The sequence below is a fragment of the Oncorhynchus nerka genome, linkage group LG13, assembly GCF_034236695.1.
Source record: "Oncorhynchus nerka isolate Pitt River linkage group LG13, Oner_Uvic_2.0, whole genome shotgun sequence".
NCBI classification, from domain to species: domain Eukaryota; kingdom Metazoa; phylum Chordata; class Actinopteri; order Salmoniformes; family Salmonidae; genus Oncorhynchus; species Oncorhynchus nerka.
The window spans coordinates 25,416,898-25,439,301 of NC_088408.1; the positions used below are offsets into that span (position 1 = coordinate 25,416,898).

The 22,404-nt window shown below is 44.7% G+C and overlaps 1 protein-coding gene across 1 annotated transcript in view; it reads right to left on the bottom strand.

The window, feature by feature from the left end:
* Window positions 1-22,404, bottom strand: part of LOC115121689 (actin-binding protein WASF1-like) — a 146,921-nt gene that overhangs the window by 11,455 nt on the left and 113,062 nt on the right. Inside the window, 4 exon segments of the mRNA XM_065026288.1 lie at window positions 2,300-2,476; window positions 5,974-6,146; window positions 7,619-7,675; window positions 19,069-19,186. Coding sequence (XP_064882360.1) covers window positions 2,300-2,476; window positions 5,974-6,146; window positions 7,619-7,675; window positions 19,069-19,186 — 525 coding nt within the window.

Sequence of the window (22,404 nt, forward strand, 5' to 3'; positions counted from 1 at the left end):
CATCTAGAAGTTCCTGCTCTGTAATTTGGCCTCACCCGAGTCTTTCTGGACAGCTGTTCATTTCACATTATCAATAGGAAAAAAATCCTTACAATAAACTTTGGTTAGTGGAGATGGAGGAGACTGAAACAAGACTGGTGAATCCTGGGTGACTCCGTTATTTGTAACATGTTTCAGTAAATTATTTTTGGTAACATTTCTATGTTGAAGATTAAGAAATCATTTGGTGCACTTCTCCCCATATTCCATCCAGTTTGCTTTATTTTTATAATATATTACACTTGATATTTTTTTGCTTTTCCTCTAACTTATTCTGTGTCTCTATGGTACAGTTTTTATTTCCATCTTTCTGTACTATTAATCCCTCTATTTCCTTTGTTAATATGAACTATTTTCACCAAAATAGATTCATGAGCCAAATCTGTTTATGGTCCAATAACATATTTAAAAATCATCCATTTACCTTGTGAATCTGTTTGGACAATTTGCCCATTTGGATCAAATATATTGTTAATTAATATCATCACCCCTTTTCAGTTTCTTTGCCCATAGGAGAAGTATATCTTGCCCCCTAAGTCCTTTTTCCACACAACTTCATCTAAAATTGGTGAATGAGTTTCCTGTAAACAATAGATGTTATTTTCCTTCTCTTTCAGCCAGGTAAATACTGATCGTCTTTTCTTATTATCTTCTAAGCCATTACAATTATAACTGGCTATACTTATTTCCCCATTTACCATAACATGATACAAGTTTAAATTATATTTATCATAATATATGTTTGTAAACTTACCATTAATAAGCACCATGATGACTGAGTGTCTATATAACTGTACCGGATTAGCACTGCTACTGAGTAAACCTCCAATTGTTCTTCACTATTCCACTCGCTAAAACCTCCCCACATCCCAAGTTGGGTTGTCGTCCCAGTGACTGGCAGACCACCTCTGTCCACCTGGATCCTAGGGCCATTGGAAGATTCTGTATTCCAATGGAACGTTGTGTCAGCTAATCCAAGTGTATCATTTCATTTTAGTTAGCAAACTGTGGTGCTAATTAAAGAAGCAATACACCTGGCCTTCTTTAGACTAGTTGAGTATCTGGAGAATCAGCATTTGTGGGTTCGATTACAAGCTCAAAATGGCCAGAAACAAAGTACTTTCTTCTGAAACTCGGCAGTCAATTCTTGTTCTGAGAAATGAAGCCTATTCCATGCAAGAAATTGCCAAGAAACTGAAGATCTGGTACAATGCTGTGTACTACTTCTTTCACAGAACAGCACAAACTGGCTCTAACCAGCATATAAAGAGGAGTGGGAGGCCCCGGTGCACAACTGAGCAAGAGGACAAGTACAGTAGAGTGTCTAGTTTGAGAAACAGACGCCTCACAAGTTCTCAATTGGCAGCTTCATGAAATAGTACCCGCAAAACACCAGTCTCAATGTCAACAGTGAAGAGGCGACTCCGGGATGCTGGCCTTCTAGGTAGAGTTCCTCTGTCCAGTGTCTGTGTTCTTTTGCCCATCTTAATATTTTATTTTTATTGGCCAGTCTGAGATATGGCTTTTTCTTTGCAACTCTGCCTAGAAGGCCAGCATCCCGGAGTCGCCTCTTCACTGTCACCGCTTCAATTTATTTCCACAATAAACGCATAATATGTGTAATAATGTAGGTAATTAATATGAAGTATTGTTACTTCCTCCCCTCAATCTTAGCTAACTAGCTAACGTTATACTGCATCTAAAGTCAATCTGGTGACAGCAAAATTATGACAAAAGGTTTTCCTACTATTTATTTGCCTCCACTTGAATGTCATTGTATTTCCAAGCCACTGTCATGCAATTTTGATGAAATCTTCATCAGTGCTCATTGACGATATGCTCAGTCCAAAACAAATGTTCAAAACAATATTCTGAGGAAACATGCAACCCATAGAAGAGAACGACAGAGTAGAGAAAACAACTGAACTGGAAACAGAAGAAGAGAGTTGTATCCATTTGGAGTGAAAGGCATTCTCAAACCAGGTAGGTAGTGGGGAGACACTCCCATGTGGTAACACATTCTCTAGTTTGCTTCTCTTTTTTTTGTAACTTTATTTAACTAGGCAAATCAGTTAAGAACAAACTCTTATTTTCAATGATGGCCTGCTGGGGAACAGTGAGTTAACTGCCTTGTTCAGGGGCAGAACAACATATTTTTGCCCTTGTCAGCTCAGGGATTTGATCTTGCAACCTTTTGGTTACTAGTCCAAAGCTCTAACCACCTATTGTGTGTGTGCCTCTGTGTGTGTGTGATACCCACCTGATCATGGAGGGGGGTTTGATGTCTCCCAGTTGGTGCATAGGGGGTGGTGGTGGGGGGTCGTGGGGTCGTGTGTACATTCTGTCCCCAGGGCGGTTCAGCAGCTCATTCATCTGGCTGTAGGGCAGCGCTGCTAGGGAGAATGGCCCGTCCATCCCATCCAAGTAACTAGGAGCTCTGAGAGGGGGGGGGGGGGGGCATTAGCGTTACAGATCCCCTCCATATACAGTACCAGTCAAAAGTTTGGACACACCTACTCAATTTATTTAGACTATTTTCTACGATAGTGAAGACATCAAAACTAGGAAATAACACATATGGAATCATGTAGACAGCTTTGCACACTCTTGGCATTCTCTCAACAAGCTTCACGAGGAATGCTTTTCCAACAGCCTTGAAGGAGTTTCTACATATGCGGAGTACTTGTTGGCTGCTTTTTCTTCAATCTGTGGTCCAACTCATCCCAAACCATCTCAATTGGGTTGAGGTCGGGTGATTGTGGAGGCCAGGTCATCTGATGCAGCACTCCATCACTCTCCTTCTTGGTCAAATAGCCCTTACACAGCCTGAAGGTGTGTTTTGAGTCATTGTCCTGTTGAAAAACAAATGAATGTCCCACTAAGCGCAAACCAGATGGGATGGTGTATCGTTGCAGAATGCTGTGGTAGCCATGCTGGTGAAGTGTGCCTTGAATTCTAAATAAATCAGACAGTGCCACCAGCAAAGCACCCCCACACCATCACACCTCCTCCTCCATGCTTCACAGTGGGAGCCACACATGCGGAGATCATCCGTTCACCTACTCTGCGTCTCGCAAAGACATAGCGGTTGGAACCAAAAATCTCCAATTTGGACTCATCAGATCAAAGGTCAGATGAGTCTAATGTCCATTGCTCGTGTTTCTTGGCCCAAACAAGTCTCTTCTTCTTATTGGTGTCCTTTAGTAGTGGTTTCTTTGCAGGAATTCGACCATGAAGGCCTGATTCATGCAGTCTCCTCTGATATTAAATGTGTCTGTTACTTGAACTCCGTGAAGCATTTATTTAGGCTGCAATTTCTGAGGCTGGTAACTCTAATGAGGTAAATCTGGGTCTTCCTTTCCTGTGGTGGAGAGCCAGTTTCAACATAGCGCTTGATGGTTTTTGCGACTGCACTTAAAGAAACTTTCAAAGTTCTTGACATTTTCTGAATTGATTGACCTTCATGTCGTAAAGAAATGATGGACTGTCATTTCTCTTTGCTTATTTGAGCTGTTCCTGCCATAATATGGACTTGGTATTTTACCAAATAGGGCTATCTTCTGTATACCACCCCTACCTTGTCACAACACAACTGATTGCCTCAAATGCATTAAGAAGGAAAGAAATTCCACAAATGAACAAGCCACACTTGTTAATTGAAATGCATTGAAATGCATATTTTACAAATGGCAGGGTAGTGTAAGATATAGAGAAAGGGGAAGGGTTAGAGTGTTACACATGGCAGGGTAGTGTTTGATATAGAGAAAGGGGAAGTGTTAGAGTGTTACACATGACAACGTAGTGTTTGATATAGAGAAAGGGGAAGTGTTAGAGTGTTACACATGACAGGGTAGTGTATGATATAGAGAAAGGTGAAGGATTAGAACGTTACACATGTCAGGGTAGTGTTTGATATAGAGAAAGGGGAAGCGTTAGATCTTTGTGGGCTATAATCAGCCTTGTCTCAGGGTAGTTGGGGGAGGCTGTGCATTGGCAAAGTGGGCGGGTTATATCATGCCTGGTTGGCCCTGTCCGGGGGTATCGTCGGATGTGGCCACAGTGTCTCCCGATCCTTGTTCACTGTTCACTGGACGTGCTATCTTGTCCCGGAACTGCTGTTTTTCCGACTCTCTCTCTCTACCGCACCTGCTGTCTCTAACTCTGAATGTTCGGCTATGAAAAGCCAACTGACATTTAATCCCGAGGTGCTGATCTGTTGCACCATCGACAACCACTGTGATTATTATTATCTGACCCTACTGGTCATCTATGAACGTTTGAACATCTTGGCCATGTTCTGTTATAATCTCCACCCGGCACAGCCAGAAGAGGACTGGCCACCCCTCAGAGCCTGGTTCCTCTCTAGGTTTCTTCCTAGGTTCCTGGCTTTCTAGGGAGTTTTTCCTAGCCACCGTGCTTCTACATCTGCATTGCTTGCTGTTTGGGGTTTTAGGCTGGGTTTCTGTACAGCACTTTGTGACATTGGCTGATATAAAAAGGGTTTCATAAATACATTTGATTGATTGATTGATTGATTGATAGTGTTTGATATAGAGAAAGGGGAAGCATTAAAGTGTTACACAAGTGCTAAAGGAACTCTATTACAAATGCCAAGTCACTCACCCACCATTGCACATTGTACCAAATGGTAGATCGGACCTCACTTTATATGCTCAGAGAGCTACATTTGTATGTGTTCATCTACAAAGCCCTTTTGGGTAAACTCCCTCTACCTCTGTAGTCTGGTCTCCTTCACCACCAGCAGTTACCATACCTGGTCTGCTAGGTGTTGCTACTTAAAGTCCCCAGAACATTCACAGTATTAGGCAAGACTGCCTTCTCTTCTTGTGCACCAGAGGCATGGAATAGTCTACAGTCCATGCTTCATCTAGATATGTTAGTGCCACTGAATGGAATAGTCTACAGTCCATGCTTCATCTAGATATGTTAGTGCCACTGAATGGAATAGTCTACAGTCCATGCTTCATCTAGATATGTTAGTGCCACTGAATGGAATAGTCTACAATCCATGCTTCATCTAGATATGTTAGGGCCACTGAATGGAATAATCTACAGTCCATGCTTCATCTAGATATGTTAGTGCCACTGAATGGAATAGTCTACAGTCCATGCTTCATCTAAATATGTTAGTGCCACTGAATGGAATAGTCTACAATCCATGCTTCATCTAGATATGTTAGTGCCACTGAATGGAATAATCTACAGTCCATGCTTCATCTAGATATGTTAGTGCCACTGAATGGAATAGTCTACAATCCATGCTTCATCTAGATATGTTAGGGCCACTGAATGGAATAGTCTACAATCCATGCTTCATCTAGATATGTTAGGGCCACTGAATGGAATAGTCTACAATCCATGCTTCATCTAGATATGTTAGGGCCACTGAATGGAATAGTCTACAATCCATGCTTCATCTAGATATGTTAGGGCCACTGAATGGAATAGTCTACAATCCATGCTTCATCTAGATATGTTAGTGCCACTGATATACATTTTAAATATTGATGGGAGACTCTGTTACAGAGGAGTGTAAATGCTATTTTTAGGCTGGATCATGTTGTTGTATGTTTTAATTCTGTAATGTATTGATTGTTGCTGCCTTCTTGGCCAGGTCTCCCTTGAAAAAAGAGACTCTGGGTCTCCTGGTTAAATAACATTAAAAAAAATAAGGGAGACGGGGAATTGGGACGTGACACAAATTCTCCATATAGAGTAACATTGGGGTTTAATAGCGTTCCCCAGTGCTCCATATACAGAGAAACACGCACACGCACGCACGCACACACACTCACACACACACGCACTCACACACACTCACACACACACACACGCGCACACACACACACACACACACACACACACACACACACACACACACACACACACACACACACACACACACACACTCACCCAGACCTGTCGTGGTAGGGAGCGGAGCCATTAGGCTCTCTGTGTTTCAGGGCCTCTTCAGGGTCGTCCTCAGCTAGCTCCGCCCCGAGCGCCAGTTTCTGCCACTCCTTCTTCCGGTCGTGAGGCGCCCGTGGGATCTTCTCAGTCTCCAGAGTACGGTCGTTTCCCCTAACCTTGAGAACGAGGGAGGAAGGTAGGAGGAGAGGGGGGAGGAGAGAGAGAAGAGGGAGGGGGGTTGGAGGAACGAAGAGAGGAAAGAGGCAAGAGAGAGAGACAGACAAAGAGAGAGAGACTAGGGTCTTCATCTGTACAGAACTATCAGACAAACACAGCACTTCATTGAAGTTCCCTTCACACACATTTAAACTGCTTTGATTACAAGTAGAGGGAAGAGCTATCTTTTTATTTCACATTTAAAGAGAGACAGAGAGCAGAACTGAGTGCAAAGACAGGAGGCAACAGAGAGAAGAAAGATTTAATAGAGAGTCAACAGTTGGTTCACTCCTGTCTTCACATTGATTGGATCGGGACTAACAAAGTTTGGTACACACACACACACACACACACACACACACACACACACACACACACACACACACCTACACCTACACCTACACACACATTTGTGTTACTATCCTTGTGGAGACCAAAACATTTATTACCATTCCAAATCCTATTTTCCCCTTAACCTAACCTTAACTCCTAACTTTAACTTTAACCCTAACTTCTAACCCTAATTGTAACCCTAAGACTAAAACTAACCCTTAAACCAAAAATTGCCTTTTTCCTTGTGGGGACCGGCTCCTGAGTGGCGCAGCGGTCTAAGGCACTGCATCTCAGTGCTAGAGGCGTCACTACAGACCCTGGTTCGATGCCAGGCTGTATCACAACCGCACAATTGGCCCAGGTTTGGCCGGGGTACGCTGTCATTGTAAATAAGAATTTGTTCTTAACTGACTTGCCTAGTTAAATAATATTTAATGTCCCCACTTATCTGAATGTTTCTTGTTTTACTATCCTTATTAGGACTTCTGGTCCCCACAAGGATAGTAAAACCAAAAAACACAAACACAATCCCATAAAGCCTCATAAGCAAAACGTATCTCTGCTCTTGGCTTTGCACAGTAGCTGTTGTCATAGTGACTCTCTCATTTTCATTGGATACTAAGCCATATGGAATGTTTACATAGACATAGAGTAGGATGCTCAGTCTACACATATATAAAACAGGACACACAGAAGGTGGCACACAACACAGAACAAGTGTAAGGCAGAACATAGTGTAGGTGAGGAATACCACACTGCTATGTGAAGTCTGGGAACAAGGAAAGCTGTAGCTGACATTTTAGTTGAATGAGCTGGACATTACAGGGCATGTTGAATGTATAGTACTACAAGAAACATGGTGTCTACTGTACACCAAAATTAAAAGAAAGATCATGTCCAAATAATAGTACAACGAATTGAACTGTACTTTACTAATTAAATAGTTTTTGCCAAAATACACAACAGAATTCTTAGTTCCCATACCTACAGCAGTGGGAACGTGACATTAGGTCTTCATAATGCATTATAACATGTCTAAATATTGTCCTAGGGACGATGAGCTGTAAAAAGACACATGGTTTGTAATGAGATCACATACCTGTCCTGGGAGGTCTAAGTACCTATAGACCTGATCATACAGGTGGGGGTCCTGCAACTACAAGAACAAAACGACAAGAGAAGCACCAGAGGGAACCAATGAACACCACACAGAGCACTGGAACGCAACACCGCTGGCTGCTGAGAGCGGCAAGACCAGGACAGCGGGAGAGCAGTGAGTCAGACGAGGAAGCAAAACTCTCTGAAACACAAAATGACGTGACACATCTGGACTGACAGTAGTCACACACAGCGGCAGAGCGCAAATCATACAATTTAACATAGTGCATGCGCCACTTACAAACCAAATAAACAGTGGACTGGAGCGCACACACACACACAGCTCCAAACAAACACTCACTCAAAGACAACAGAGCTGTTCAGACAAAGAAATCGTTCAGACAAAGAACCAAATACAAAGAAATCGTCATAAAAGAAAAGAGCTTATTTGAACACACAAAAAGCACAAAGCACGCCACTTACAACACAGTGCAGTCTGACAAGAACACACAGTAACAAAACATGACAGAGTGTTTGGCACATGGTTAGCACAACGCGGTTAGCGCAACGCGCGGTTAGCGCAACGCGGTTAGCACAACGCGGTTAGCACAACGCGGTTAGCACAACGCGGTTAGCGCCAGAAGGAAGCACAAAGCAAGCGGCAAAAGAACAAGAGGGAGTCATCATTCACAGTCTGTCTAAAACAAAACCACCTAGCTAGCTTACAGGGAACATCCAAGACAGAAAAAGACAGTTGGTGTTCCTAGACTGTTGCTATGCAGCAGAAATCTCAGCAATTTGGTCAAACACTTTCGTTAAGAGGCAGCAAAGCATCGGCCTCAAATAATTATGCTAAGTAGGCAAATTTATCTCCTCTCAATCTATTCCCTACTACATAACCCTACAGAGCCCCCCATTCAGAGACATATCGAAACATACATAGCCCTCTCCCAAGTCTAAACCATCATCAAGCCAATCAAGTGAAAAATATTGTTTGGTCGATTGTTTGATCAATCAACATTCCTGTTAGTATAGCTCTAATCTAACTCATGTAGATAACATGTGTTGTGTTGTTAGTTTGTGTCATGACGTGGCTCTTTCTGGGTGTAGATCGTGGCTTCCCCCTCTCTCACTATTATCTCAGGCCATAAATTCCTGGCGGAGACTCTCTCCCCCTGGTCATGCAGAGAGAGAACAAGGGATTTCACTTGGCCAAACTCCTAAATCCCCAAAATGGGAGTTTTAAACAATATTTCCACCTTTGAGAGTGTGGGAATGGTCCGTGGACACTTAAGGGACAGTTATGTTGAGTGTGAGTGTGTTTCATTTGGTGACCTCACGAAGGACATGAAACACACTCAACATAACTGTCCCTTAAGTGTCCACGGACCATTCCCACATAACTATATCTCTGAATGTGTACATTTCTCAATTATGGGGTTTGCATCTAATTCTTGTATAAAATGAATGAGTAAAGATGAAACTATTTGTGAAATTAGGTAATGTGATGTCAACATTTTTAATTTGAGGGAATTTAATTCCCTGTAAAGTTTCACTAGTCAGCGGCCACGCCCCCATGAGCACAGACATGATCTGGCAACACGGAACCCCCCTTTTCTATTGTTACGAATAAAAAACCCTCCTGAGGAAATCCTCTTCAGACTACGCATATCTCGGTGTAAGCTGAGGTGGCACAGGTTTGACTACCAAAACTAGAAAACTATGCAACTTGGAGCATTGGCTACACGGCTGAAAATGGCTAAACTCTGAGACTATCGATCCCTACAAAATAAGAGCAAATCTTAGATACTAATTACAAGTCTGCAGCTAGAAATGATGTCAACCTGGGATGCAAATACCGACAACCGCCGAAACAACTACTTTAAGAACAATGGACGCCTGACGTATCCATGACAACAGACACTATCAGGAGCCGCCGATAGAGCTACCACCATGAGTAACCAGAGACTCTCTGATGAACTGACTCTCCCGCAGACGGACCAACGATTCCAACAGAGAAGACAACAACGACATATGGGTGTAAATATATTGATTTGAATTATTCCCGAATGAGCGAGCGTTCATGTGCAAAGGATTAGCATTTCAATTAATATAATTATCCAGTGTGTAGTGATCCATTTTGTCTTTCCCGCTAATTTCTCAGTCCTCAGCCCCTTCCCTTTGTCCACCAAGCCGTCATATCGGCTTAGCCCACTAGGGGATCTTCCCTATCATTGATCTTCCCTACCAATATCTACTGTCTGTTTGTTTATGCATTTCTGTGATTATTTAGTTAGTTGGTAAATAAATGATTAAGCCAATAGTGTATGGATGATTCATAGTTTAGGCTGGGTTCATGCAGATAGCTATCAATTTACGATGTTTGGAATGAGACTGATGTGAGGTAAAGAATAATTCATTAATTAGAAGACTAATTGATCAGATATTAAAATATCTGAAGAGTTATATTCGGAAAATGATAACTTTGTAATCTGAAGATTTTCCATGGTGCCCCGACTTCCTAGTTAATTCAATTGACATGATTAGTCTAATCATGTAATAATATTTACAGAGAATTGATTTGATAAATAACAGTCTTCACCTTTAATGATGCCAGAGACGCGACATTTGTTTCCGTGACACATGCTCAGGTGATCAGGCGGGCATGTGACAGAGGGGTGGGTAGTGATTTGACGAGACGTGGATTGGGCGGTTGTCAGCCTGTGTTTGTGTTTAGCTAGCTGTAGTTGACCCCGCCCCCAACCCGTCCCTGTGATGCCCAGGGCAGACAGTAGTCACACAGCAGAGTGAAGGGAACATCATGAATCCTAACAGTAATGCATATTGATTAGCCACGATTAATCACAGGCCATTACGCTGAGGAAGCACGGGTGGAGAGAAGCACACACACACACACACACACCAGAGAATATGGAATGGACCCGAAGGTTTATTGTACTCGCAAGCCTTTCCTTAATCAGTTAAAATGGTTATGAGTGATGAGTGTGTGGGTCGCTGTGTGTGTGTGTTCGTGTTTGAGTGTGTGTGTGGGTTCATGTTTGAGTGTGTGTGTTCATGTTTGAGTGTGTGTGTGGGTTCTGCATGTGTAATTACTGTTATAAATGTGGCTAATTTCAGGACCCTGTATGACTAACCCATGCAGTCATCCTCCATCTGAATGTGCCAGCGGCACACAGGAGTGTGTCTTGCTGTGTGTGTGTGTATATACAGTGTGTGTGTGTGTATGTGTATACAGTGTGTGTATACAGTGTGTGTGTGTATACAGTGTGTGTGTGTGTTTATGTGTATACAGTGTGTGTGTGTATAGTGTGTGTGTGTGTGTATACAGTGTGTGTGTGTATACAGTGTGTATACAGTGTGTATGTGTATACAGTGTGTGTGTGTATACAGTGTGTGTGTGTGTGTGTGTGTGTGTGTGTGTGTGTGTGTATACAGTGTGTGTGTGTATACAGTGTGTGTATACAGTGTGTGTGTGCATATGTATACAGTGTGTGTGTGTGTGTGTGTGTGTGTGTGTGTGTGTGTGTATACAGTGTGTGTGTATGTGTATACAGTGTGTGTGTGTGTATACAGTGTGTGTGTGTGTGTGTGTGTATACAGTGTGTGTGTGTGTGTGTGTGTATACAGTGTGTGTGTGTGTGTATGTATACAGTGTGTGTGTGTATACAGTGTGTGTGTGTGTGACAGACTCAGCGTAATGCCACCGCCACTGCTCTCTCTACTCCCCCATGCAGGTTCTAACCCAGCCTGGGAGTCTGGGGGTGGGAGGGAGGGACCTGGTACAGTTACCTAACCATCATTTGTCATGGAGATTGTATACTAATCAGGGGTGAAAGTAGAATTAATTTATTCTGATACAGGACCTTCTATGTCATTTCATGGCCTCATCATAGAACTACATACAGAATCCCTACTAATTCAATAGGATTTCTGTGAGTCTTAAACATTTGTGATTTAACTTTTAAAATGTATGACCTTTTACGTTGGCATAACCTCAACCAGTCATGATGTCTTCATCTGATTGTCAAACAATCACTTCAAAGGGCTCCTTTACTACCACGCATGTTCATCTACTCACAACATATCTCCAACCTCTAAACAGTGATGAATGGAAAGAGACCTCTTCTACACAACACACCAAAAAGTGTAATGACACTTTGTATGTGTCCACTGCTGTCCGCGTGTCTCGGTTTCAGCCACTCATCTCTGCCTTGGAAAAATGCCAGTGTTCTCGCCGAACCATATAGTATTTTGGAGTGTAGGCTTTACCACAAGTGTTCATGTCCATTCTCTCTTTTCCATGCCTCTGACATGCAGTTTTCTTGATATTTTGTTTTCATTATTGTGATAGGCTCATGTTTTACCGGTACGGCGTACCCCCACTATTTATTTTACCGGTACGGTGTACCCCCACTGTTTATTTTACCGGTACGGCGTACCCCCACTATTTATTTTACCGGTACGGCGTACCCCCACTATTTATTTTACCGGTACGGCGTAGCCCCACTATTTATTTTACCGGTACGGCGTACCCCCACTATTTATTTGACCGGTACGGCGTAGCCCCACTATTTATTTTACCGGTACGGTGTACCCCCACTGTTTATTTTACCGGTACGGCGTACCCCCACTATTTATTTTACCGGTACGGTGTACCCACACTATTTATTTTACCGGTATGGCGTACCCCCACTATTTATTTTACCGGTACGGCGTACCCCCACTATTTATTTTACCGGTACGGCGTACCCCCACTATTTATTTGACCGGTACGGCGTAGCCCCACTATTTATTTTACCGGTACGGTGTACCCCCACTGTTTATTTTACCGGTACGGCGTACCCCACTATTTATTTTACCGGTACGGTAAAATTTCACTATTTATTTTACCGGTACGGCGTACCCCACTATTTATTTTACCGGTACGTCGTACCCACACTATTTATTTTACCGGTACGGCGTACCCCCACTATTTATTTTACCGGTACGGCGTACCCCCACTATTTATTTTACCGGTACGGCGTACCCCCACTATTTATTTTACCGGTACGGCGTACCCCCACTATTTATTTTACCGGTGCGGCGTAGCCCCACTATTTATTTTACCGGTGCGGCGTACCCACACTATTTATTTTACCGGTGCGGCGTACCCCCACTATTTATTTTACCGGTGCGGCGTAGCCCCACTATTTATTTTACCGGTACGGCGTACCCTCACTATTTATTTTACCGGTACGGCGTACCCCCACTATTTATTTTACCGGTACGGCGTACCCACACTATTTATTTTACCGGTACGGCGTACCCCCACTATTTATTTTACCGGTACGGCGTACCCACACTATTTATTTTACCGGTACGGCGTACCCCCACTATTTATTTTACCGGTACGGCTTACCCACACTATTTATTTTACCGGTACGGCGTACCCCCACTATTTATTTTACCGGTACGGCGTACCCTCACTATTTATTTTACCGGTACGGCGTACCCCCACTATTTATTTTACCGGTACGGCGTACCCACACTATTTATTTTACCGGTACGGCGTACCCCCACTATTTATTTTACCGGTACGGCGTACCCACACTATTTATTTTACCGGTACGGCGTACCCCCACTATTTATTTTACCGGTACGGCGTACCCACACTATTTATTTTACCGGTACGGCGTACCCCCACTATTTATTTTACCGGTACGGCGTACCCCCACTATTTATTTTACCGGTACGGCGTACCCCCACTATTTATTTTACCGGTACGGCGTACCCCCACTATTTATTTTACCGGTACGGCGTACCAGACCACCTTACTTTCACCCCTAATTTGAATGACCAAGTACATAGTAGTACTAAAGTACTGAACCTCTTACATGTGAAGTACAGGGAGAAATATCAGATCACAACCATCCTGGTAGTTAGTGGAAACCCAAAGACACCGAGGGGAGGGGGTCTGTGTTAATGGGCAGCAGGTGGAGGAAGGTGGTCTGTGTTAGTGGGCAGCAGGTGGAGGGAGGGGGTCTGTGTTAGTGGGCAGCTTGTGGAGGAAGGTAGTCTGTGTTAGTGGGCAGCAGGTGGAGGAAGGTAGTCTGTGTTAGTGGGCAGCAGGTGGAGGGAGGGGGTCTGTGTTAGTGGGCAGCTTGTGGAGGAAGGTAGTCTGTGTTAGTGGGCAGCATGTGGAGGAAGGTAGTCTGTGTTAGTGGGCAGCAGGTGGAGGGAGGGGGTCTGTGTTAGTGGGCAGCAGGTGAAGGGAGGGGTCTGTGTTAGTGGGCAGCAGGTGGAGGGAGGGGGTCTGTGTTAGTGGGCAGCTTGTGGAGGAAGGTATTCTGTGTTAGTGGGCAGCATGTGGAGGAAGGTAGTCTGTGTTAGTGGGCAGCAGGTGGAGGGAGGGGGTCTGTGTTAGTGGGCAGCAGGTGAAGGGAGGGGTCTGTGTTAGTGGGCAGCAGGTGGAGGGAGGGGGTCTGTGTTATTGGGCAGCAGGTGGAGGGAGGTGGTCTGTGTTAGTGGGCAGCAGGTGGAGGAAGGTAGTCTGTGTTAGTGGGAAGTGGGCAGCAGGTGGAGGGAGGGGTCTGTGTTAGTGGGCAGCAGGTGGAGGAAGGGGGTCTGTGTTAGTGGGCAGCAGGTGGAGGGAGGGGGTCTGTGTTAGTGGGCAGCAGGTGGAGGGAGGGGTCTGTGTTAGTGGGCAGCAGGTGGAGGAAGGTGGTCTGTGTTAGTGGGCAGCATGTGGAGGGAGGGGTCTGTGTTAGTGGGAAGTGGGCAGCAGGTGGAGGGAGGGGTCTGTGTTAGTGGGCAGCAGGTGAAGGCAGGGGGTCTGTGTTAGTGGGCAGCAGGTGGAGGGAGGGGTCTGTGTTAGTGGGCAGCAGGTGGAGGGAGTCTGTGTTAGTGGGCAGCAGGTGAAGGGAGGGGTCTGTGTTAGTAGGAAGTGGGCAGCAGGTGAAGGGAGGGGGTCTGTGTTAGTGGGAAGTGGGCAGCAGGTGAAGGGAGGGGTCTGTGTTAGTGGGCAGCAGGTGGAGGGAGGGGGTCTGTGTTAGTGGGCAGCAGGTGGAGGGAGGGGTCTGTGTTAGTGGGCAGCAGGTGGAGGGAGGGAGTCTGTGTTAGTGGGCAGCAGGTGGAGGGAGGGGTCTGTGTTAGTGGACAGCAGGTGGAGGGAGGGGTCTGTGTTAGTGGGCAGCAGGTGGAGGGAGGGCTGCATGCTAACCTAGGAGGTTACAATCCGGCCAGCCAGCGATTGTCTCAGAAGTGTTTTGTAGTTAGGGAGGTGATTAACAAGGGTTTCCAGGTAAGTAGTAGGTAGCTAAGAAGGAGGTAGGTAAGGAGGAGGTAGGTAAGTAGAAGGTAGGTAAGTAGTAGGTAGCTAAGTAGGAGGTAGGTAAGTAGGAGGTAGGTAAGTAGGAGAAAGGTAAGTAAGAGATAGGTAAGTAGTAGGTAGGTAAATAGTAGGTAGGTAAGTAGGAGGGGTTAGCAGCAGAGTTAGTGGGGGCCAGTCCACTGCTTTGATGCAGGGCAAATGCCTCACGGGGGGTTAGGTAGGGGGGCAGCAGGATAACCTGAGGGTCCCATGACAGGGTCTGGGGGGTCAGCCTTACCTCTGGGGGGGAGGGGACTCTTATAAGGCCCTCCGGCCACAAATGAAAAGGCATTTCCAGCTGCACACAGTCAGAGACAATAGAGACGGGATGAGAACAGGGGAGAGGACGAAGGGACGGAGAGAGGTTAGAGCATGGGTAGGGAACCTGACCAGTAATATTGTGTTGAAGGGGGGAGTACATTGTGGGGGGTTGGCAATCGGGGCAAATCCAGTCCCTGCATGTTGGTAGTTTATAAAACCAGTTTGTTCCAGAAAAAAAGTGCCCTGATCTGTTGTAGAGATGCTTGTACACTCTCTCCCTCTCTTTCTCTGTTCTTTCTCTCTCTCTTTCTCTGTTCTTTCTTTCTCTCTCTGTTCTTTCTTTCTCTCTCACTCACTTTCTCTAGCCAAGGATATCATGTCTATCCACTCACATAGCTCCATAATGTCCATGCCAGAAACACAGTCGTCTCTTATTCCACCATCCTGTACTTGTATGCCTGTATCTCATAATGTATCTGAACCCAAACCAGAACTACAGTATTTGTGTGTAGACCCCAGAAATCTCCCTCACCTGGCTATCTGTAAGGGCTCTGTACTCTGTACTGTAATGGCTGCCAGTGTATTGTGGTGCAGGGGAAATGAATAGGGCTTTATAACCCCACTGAGTTAAGCCTTTTATTAGACTGGGATCTGGCCCCAACTCCCCCACCATCCCAACTCAATACCCTGTCTACACAAAACAATGTCTATTGAATACTGTATATATAGGCCCATAGCCTAGTATTCTGTGAAATACTTCTTTCTATATATTCTGTGTCCTCTGTCTTTTCTAAACACACAGTGGTGTGACTGTAACTGTCCCCTGACTACTGTAACTGTCCCCTGACTACTGTAACTCTCCCCTGTTCCCTGACTACTGTAACTATCCCCTGTTCCCTGACTACTGTAACTGTCCTCTGTTCCCTGACTACTGTAACTGTCCCCTGTTCCCTGACTACTGTAACTGTCCTCTGTTCCCTGACTACTGTAACTGTCCCCTGTTCCCTGACTACTGTAACTGTCCCCTGTTCCCTGACTACTGTAACTGTCCTCTGTTCCTTGACTACTGTAACTGTCCCCTGTTCCCTGACTACTGTAACTGTCCTCTGTTCCCTGACTACTGTAACTGTCCCCTGTTCCCTGACTACTGTAACTGTCCCCTGTTCCCTGACTACTGTAACTGTCCCCTGTTCCCTGACTACTGTAACTGTCCCCTGTTCCCTGACTACTGTAACTGCCCCTGTTCCCTGACTACTGTAACTGTCCCCTGTTCCCTGACTACTGTAACTGTCCCCTGTTCCCTGACTACTGTAACTGTCCTCTGTTCCTTGACTACTGTAACTGTCCCCTGTTTCCTGACTACTGTAACTGTCCCCTGTTCCCTGACTACTGTAACTGTCCCCTGTTCCCTGACTACTGTAACTGTCCCCTGTTCCCTGACTACTGTAACTGTCCCCTGTTCCCTGACTACTGTAACTGTCCTCTGTTCCCTGACTACTGTAACTGCCCCTGTTCCCTGACTACTGTAACTGTCCCCTGTTCCCTGACTACTGTAACTGTCCCCTGTTCCCTGACTACTGTAACTGTCCTCTGTTCCCTGACTACTGTAACTGCCCCTGTTTCCTGACTACTGTAACTGTCCCCTGTACCCTGACTACTGTAACTGCCCCTGTTTCCTGACTACTGTAACTGTCCCCTGTTCCCTGACTACTGTAACTGCCCCTGTTCCCTGACTACTGTAACTGTCCCCTGTTCCCTGACTACTGTAACTGTCCCCTGTTCCCTGACTACTGTAACTGCCCCCTGTTCCCTGACTACTGTAACTGTCCCCTGTTCCCTGACTACTGTAACTGTCCTCTGTTCCCTGACTACTGTAACTGCCCCTGTTCCCTGACTACTGTAACTTTTTGTGTTCCCTGACTAAGGTAACTATCCCCTGACTACTGTAACTGTTCCCTGACTACTGTAACTGTCCCCTGACTACAGTAACTGTCCCCTGACTACCGCAACTGTCCCCTGACTACTGTAACTATCCCCTGTTCCCTGACTACTGTAACTGTCCCCTGACTACTGTAACTATCCCCTGTCCCCTGACTACTGTAACTGTCCCCTGACTACTGTAACTATCCCCTGTTCCCTGACTACTGTAACTGTCCCCTGACTACTGTAACTATCCCCTGACTACTGTAACTGTCCCCTGACTACTGTAACTGTCCCCTGACTACAGTAACTGTTCCCTGACTACTGTAACTATCCCCTGTCCCCTGACTACTGTAACTGTCCCCTGACTACTGTAACTATCCCCTGTTCCCTGACTACTGTAACTGTCCCCTGACTACTGTAACTATCCCCTGTTCCCTGACTACTGTAACTATCCCGTCCCCTGACTACTGTAACTGTCCCCTGACTACAGTAACTGTCCCCTGACTACTGTAACTGTCCCCTGACTACTGTAACTATCCCCTGTCCCCTGACTACAGTAACTGTCCCCTGACTACTGTAACTGTCCCCTGACTACAGTAACTGTCCCCTGACTACTGTAACTGTCCCCTGTAACTGTCCCTTGTTCCCTGACTGTGAGCCTTGTGACTGAACCATTTATCACCACCATGAAAACCCAAACCTCAACTTCTATATCCCAAACTTCTCTGGCAGGGTTCCTTGTGGAAGTTTCTACCTCATTGACTGGTTGTGTTTGGAAATCTAACCACATTGGCCTCTGATTGAATGGTATGGGGAACTGAGGGCTATGGCCCGCCTCTCAAGCTGGTGCTGATTAGCGTCATAGGGAGCCCCTGGGGCTCGGGGCAGGAGACCCCTCCTTCTGCACAGGGGCTGACTGCTCAGTAATTTAGGGTTTGTGTGAGAGACGGAAGGAGATCTCGGACAATATACAAAGGCTCCCTCATGCTTGTGTGTGTGTCTGAGGATGCACAGCGTTCTTCCTCATGAGAGCATTTGTGTGTACGGTACGTATGTGTGTATACAGTATAGTAAATGTGTATTTATGAAGGGCCCCACATGAGATCAGCTGTGTGTACAGTATGTGGGTGTATGGAAATGTGAGTGTGTCTCTCTAAGGATAAACAAAGGCTCCCTCATGAGGAGCGGGGGCAGAGAGAGGGCAGAGCCAACCATTAATTAGAGTAAATAACTAGACAACAGAGAACCACCCTGTATCCTCCCCTCCCTGATGCTCATCTATTACAGATACATAGCTAATGGTTCCCTGTGTGTGTGTGTGTGTTCGTGAATCTATGCTTTAATGTGTGTGTTCGTGAATCTATGCTTTAATGTGTGTGTGTGTGTGTGTGTGTGTGTTCGTGAATCTATGCTTTAATGTGTGTGTGTGTTCGTGAATCTATGCTTTAATATGTCTGTGTGTGTGTGTGTGTGTGTGTGTGTGTGTAGAGTACGCTATGGGTCGATATGTACTGTGGTCATTCTGTATAATCAGTGATTTATGCTCACCTCATCTTTCCCCACCCCACTGACCCATATCGACCAGTGTGTGTGTGTGTGTGTGTGTGTGAATCACTGACCATAGACTACAGTGTTATGTCCTTCATCCCATATATCATCTGTAGCTCTAGATGTTAATAATACTGGCAATTCTGATCCAAGAACAGTTCCACTACTGGGCTCATAATGGCTGAGATTATGCTTACGATATGGAGGGCTGATCTGAAATTAGTTAGGGTCAGAAAGCCACTTGGTGACACAGCCCCTCAGTTAAGGACCAATGGGCTAACGACACCACGCTGAATCCGCCAATATGTAGACAGGATGCTGGTGACGGGCCAATGGCTGCCCTTCATTACCTTCTGTTTCCTCTTCTCCTTCCTCTTGTCCTCTGTGTCCTGCAGCATCTTCTCTCTCCACAGGTCAAAGAAGTAGGAGGGGTTGGTGTAGAACTTCAGCCCCTCCTTACCATCATCCCTGCAGGAGGAAAGCACAGTTACCCCCAGACACTGATCTAAGGTCTGCTCAGAGCCTTGTGGACCAGCGAAGGCTGATGGGGGATGCACTCTGATCAGTCAAGTTTGAACGCTCTCTCTCTTTATCTTTTCATTTGTCTTTCATTTCCTCCTGTCTTCACCCTTGACCAGGAGAAATTCAATCGGAAGGAGGAAATTATCACTTCAAATCCCCTATGATGAGGAAATGAATGACCAAACACACACACACACACACACACACACACACACACACACACACACACACACACACACACACACACACACACACACACTCTCTCTCTCTCTCTCACACACACAGTCACTCTCTCTCTCTCACACACACACAGTCACTCTCTCTCTCACACACACACACCCAAGACCTACAAATAGCCACATCGACTCACTCTCATACACATGCTAGTCAGTTGCACCAGCAAAAGGTACTGAGGTAACTCACTAACTGAGCCATATTCTGCCCTGACAACATCATACTGGTTTCTCCATAAGTCACCTGCAGCATTTGAAGGGTTCCACCTCTTTCTCCTAAGGACCATGATGTGCTCGGTGACGAGAGGCCGTGATTGTGACAGAGGGAGGAAGAGGAAACATCATCTAAAATAGCTGAGGATATTTAATGATATGCAACAACATGGGGAAGATTGAAGGGAGTATGACAGGGGTAGGCTGTGTGTGAGTGTGTGTGTGAGTGCATCATGTGTATGTGAATTTGGTGTGTGTGTCTGTGTTTATTGTGACTGAGTAGTATGGTGTTTATATTGTGATTGTGTATGTGACAGGGTAGCAGCAGCTGGATCTGAAGAACAACAGCCTGAGGTGTTGCAGAGAGAGAGAGAGAGAGAGAGAGAGAGAGAGAGAGAGAGGACTTCTATGCCATCAAAAGGAACATAAAATTTGACACGCCAATTTGGATCTGGCTAAAAATACTTGAATCAGTTATTGAACCCATTGCCCTTTATGGTGTGCAGTGTAAAACACAAAATATTACATGCAGAGCAGAATTAGGCCGATATCCACTAATTATCAAAATCCAGAAAAGAGCCATTCAATTCTACAACCACCTAAAAGGAAGCGATTCCCAAACCTTCCATAACAAAGCCATCACCTACAGAGAGATGAATCTGGAGAAGAGTCCCCTAAGCAAGCTGGTCCTGGGTGCTCTGTTCACAAACACAAACACACCCCACAGAGCCACAGGACAGCAACACAATTACACTCAACCAAATTATGAGAAAACAAAAAGATAATTACTTGACACATTGGAAAGAATTAACAAAACAAAAAACAGAACAAACTGGAATGTTATTTGGCCCTAAACAGAGAGTAGACAGTGGCAGAATACCTGACCACCGTGACTGACCCAAAATGAAGGAAATCTTTGACTATGTACAGACTCAGTGAGCATAGCCTTGCTATTGAGAAAGGCCGCCATAGGCAGATCTGGCTCTCAAGAGAAGACAGTCTATGTGCACACTAGAGGTCAACCGATTAACCGGCATGGCCGATTAATTAGGGCCGATTTCAAGTTTTCATAACAATCGGCCTTTTTGGACGCCGATTATGGCCGATTACATTGCAATCCACGAGGAGACTGTGTGGCAGGCTGACCACCTGTTACGCAAGTGCAGCGTCAGAAGAACCTTGTGGCTGCAAGGAGCCAAGGTAAGTAGCTAGCTAGCATTAAACTTATCTTCTAAAAAACAATCAATCTTCACATAATCACTAGTTAACTACACATGGTTGATGATATTACTAGGTTAACTAGCTTGTCCTGCGTTGCATATAATCAATGTGGTGCCTGTTAATTTATCATCGAATCACAGCCTACTTCAGCTTCACCAAACGGTTAACAAAAGCGCATTGCTGAAAAAAGCACAATCTTTGCACAAATGTACCTGACCATAAACATCAATGCCTTTCTTAAAATCAATACACAGAAGTATATTTTTTTAAACCTGCATATTTAGTTCAAATAAATTCATGTTAGCAGGCAATGTTAAATAGGGAAATTGTGTCACTTCTCTTGCGTTCATTGCATGCAGAGTCAGGTTATATGCAACAGTTTGGGCCGCCGGGCTCGTTGTGAACTAATTTGCCAGAATTTTACATAATTATGACATAACATTGACAGTTGTGCAATGTAACAGCAATATTTAGACTTAGGGTTGCCACCCATTCGATAAAACACGGAACGATTTCGTATTTCACTGAAAGAATAAATGTTCTGTTTTCTAAATGATAGTATCCGTGTTTGACCATATTAATGACCAAAGGCTCATATTTCTGTGTGTTATTACATTATAATTAAGTCTATGATTTGATATTTAATAGAGCAGCCTGACTACGCAGCAGCAGGCTCGTAAGCATTCATTCAAACAGCACTTTACTGCGTTTGCAATACTTGAAGCACAGCGCTGTTTATGACTTCATGTCTATCAACTCCCAAGATTAGGCTGGTGTAACCGTTGTAAAATGGCTAGCTAGTTAGCGGGGTGTGCGCTAATAGCGTTTCAAACGTCACTTGCTCTGAGACTTGGAGTGGTTGTTCCCCTTGCTCTGTAAGGGTCGCAGCTTTTGTGGAGCGATGGGTAACGCTGCTTCGAGGGTGGCTGTTGTCGATGTTTTCCTGGTTCGAGCCCAGGTAGGGGCGAGGTGAGGGACGGAAGCTATAGTGTTACACTGGCAATACTAAAGTGCCTATATGAACATCCAATAGTTAAAGCTATATGAAATAGAAATGGTATAGAGAGAAATAGTCGACGCGTCATAATTCCTATAATAACTACAACCTAAAACTTCTTAACTGGGAATATAGAAGATCTTGGAATATTGAACCACCAGCTTTCATATGTTCTTATGTTCTGAGCAAGGAACTTTAACCTTAGCTTTTTACATGGCACATATTGCACTTTTACTTTCTTCTCCAACACTTTGTTTTTGCATTATTTAAACCAAATAGAACATGTTTCATTATTTATTTGAAACTAAATAGATTTGATTTAAGTATTATATTAAGTTAAAATAAAAGTGTTCATTGTTCATTCAGTATTGTTGTAATTGTCATTATTACAAATATATATAAAAAAGTTATATATAAATCAGCCGATTAATCGGTATCAGCTTTTTTTGGTCCTCCAATAATTGGTATCGGCGTTGAAAAAACATAATCAGAATCGACAT